General features: G+C 69.1%; 1 protein-coding gene across 1 annotated transcript in view; it reads right to left on the bottom strand.

The window, feature by feature from the left end:
• LOC102388404 overlaps nucleotides 1-902 on the bottom strand; it is a 9,499-nt gene that overhangs the window by 4,209 nt on the left and 4,388 nt on the right. Inside the window, exons 5-6 of the mRNA XM_025194184.1 lie at nucleotides 249-395; nucleotides 1-119 (exon numbers count right to left, since the gene is read on the bottom strand). The exon at nucleotides 1-119 is cut by the window's left edge and continues 28 nt beyond it. Coding sequence (XP_025049969.1) covers nucleotides 1-119; nucleotides 249-395 — 266 coding nt within the window. The remainder of the gene's footprint in view (nucleotides 120-248; nucleotides 396-902) is intronic.

Here is a 902-nt window from a genome sequence, read left to right as displayed (position 1 = left end):
CGTGGCGGCTGAGACCTCCATGAAGTAGGGGGAGCTGAAACGGGGGGTCCCCATCTGGACGCTCCTCACGGGCAGGTACCACAAGGCGAACAGGATTGTGGCCGCCAGCAGCAACGTGCCTGGTGGGGAGCATCCGGACACCTGGGGTCTCTGCTGCTCTAGAAGGGGATGGGGGGGCCCAGACACCTGGGTCCTCTCCAGCTCTTGCGTGCAGGAGCCCGGATGCCTGGGTCCCGGGTGTCACGCACCTGTGAGGAGGCTGAAGAGGGCGGCGAAGGGAGTGACGGGGTTGCGGCCAGCACGAGAGCCCAGGGCCGAGGAGGTGATGAGGATGAGGGCCACGATCCCCGTGATGAGCCCAGCCACAGTCAGCATCCGGGACGTCCTGATGTACTCTGGGCCGGGAGCCGGGGTCAGGACCAGGGGACCCTGGCACCCGGGTTCTCCCTCCCCTCCCAGAGCCGGGAGAAAACCCCCGCATCCGGGCTCCCAGCTGCCCCCCACACCCCACTCCCCTCCCAGAGCTGTGGGAGACCCCGAAGCCAGGCATCCGGGGTGCCCCGCGTGGGATAGAGGACCCAGGCATCCGGGGGCCCTTCCACTGGAGAGAGGACCCAAGTGTCTGGGACCCCTGGTTCAGACCCCCCCTCCCCTCCCAGAGCCGGGAGAAAACCCCCGCATCCGGGCTCCCAGCTGCCCCCCACACCCCACTCCCCTCCCAGAGCTGTGGGAGACCCCGAAGCCAGGCATCCGGGGTGCCCCGCGTGGGATAGAGGACCCAGGCATCCGGGGGCCCTTCCACTGGAGAGAGGACCCAAGTGTCTGGGACCCCTGGTTCAGACCCCCATGGCACCCAGCCCCAGCCTGCCAGCAAGGACCCCGCCGTCCAGGCCCTGCAGCAG

Source organism: Alligator sinensis, unplaced genomic scaffold (genome assembly GCF_000455745.1).
Source record: "Alligator sinensis unplaced genomic scaffold, ASM45574v1 scaffold1434_1, whole genome shotgun sequence".
Taxonomy (NCBI): domain Eukaryota; kingdom Metazoa; phylum Chordata; order Crocodylia; family Alligatoridae; genus Alligator; species Alligator sinensis.
The sequence above is the reverse complement of the archived record's forward strand: the minus strand, read 5'-3'. Positions and strand labels throughout refer to the sequence as shown.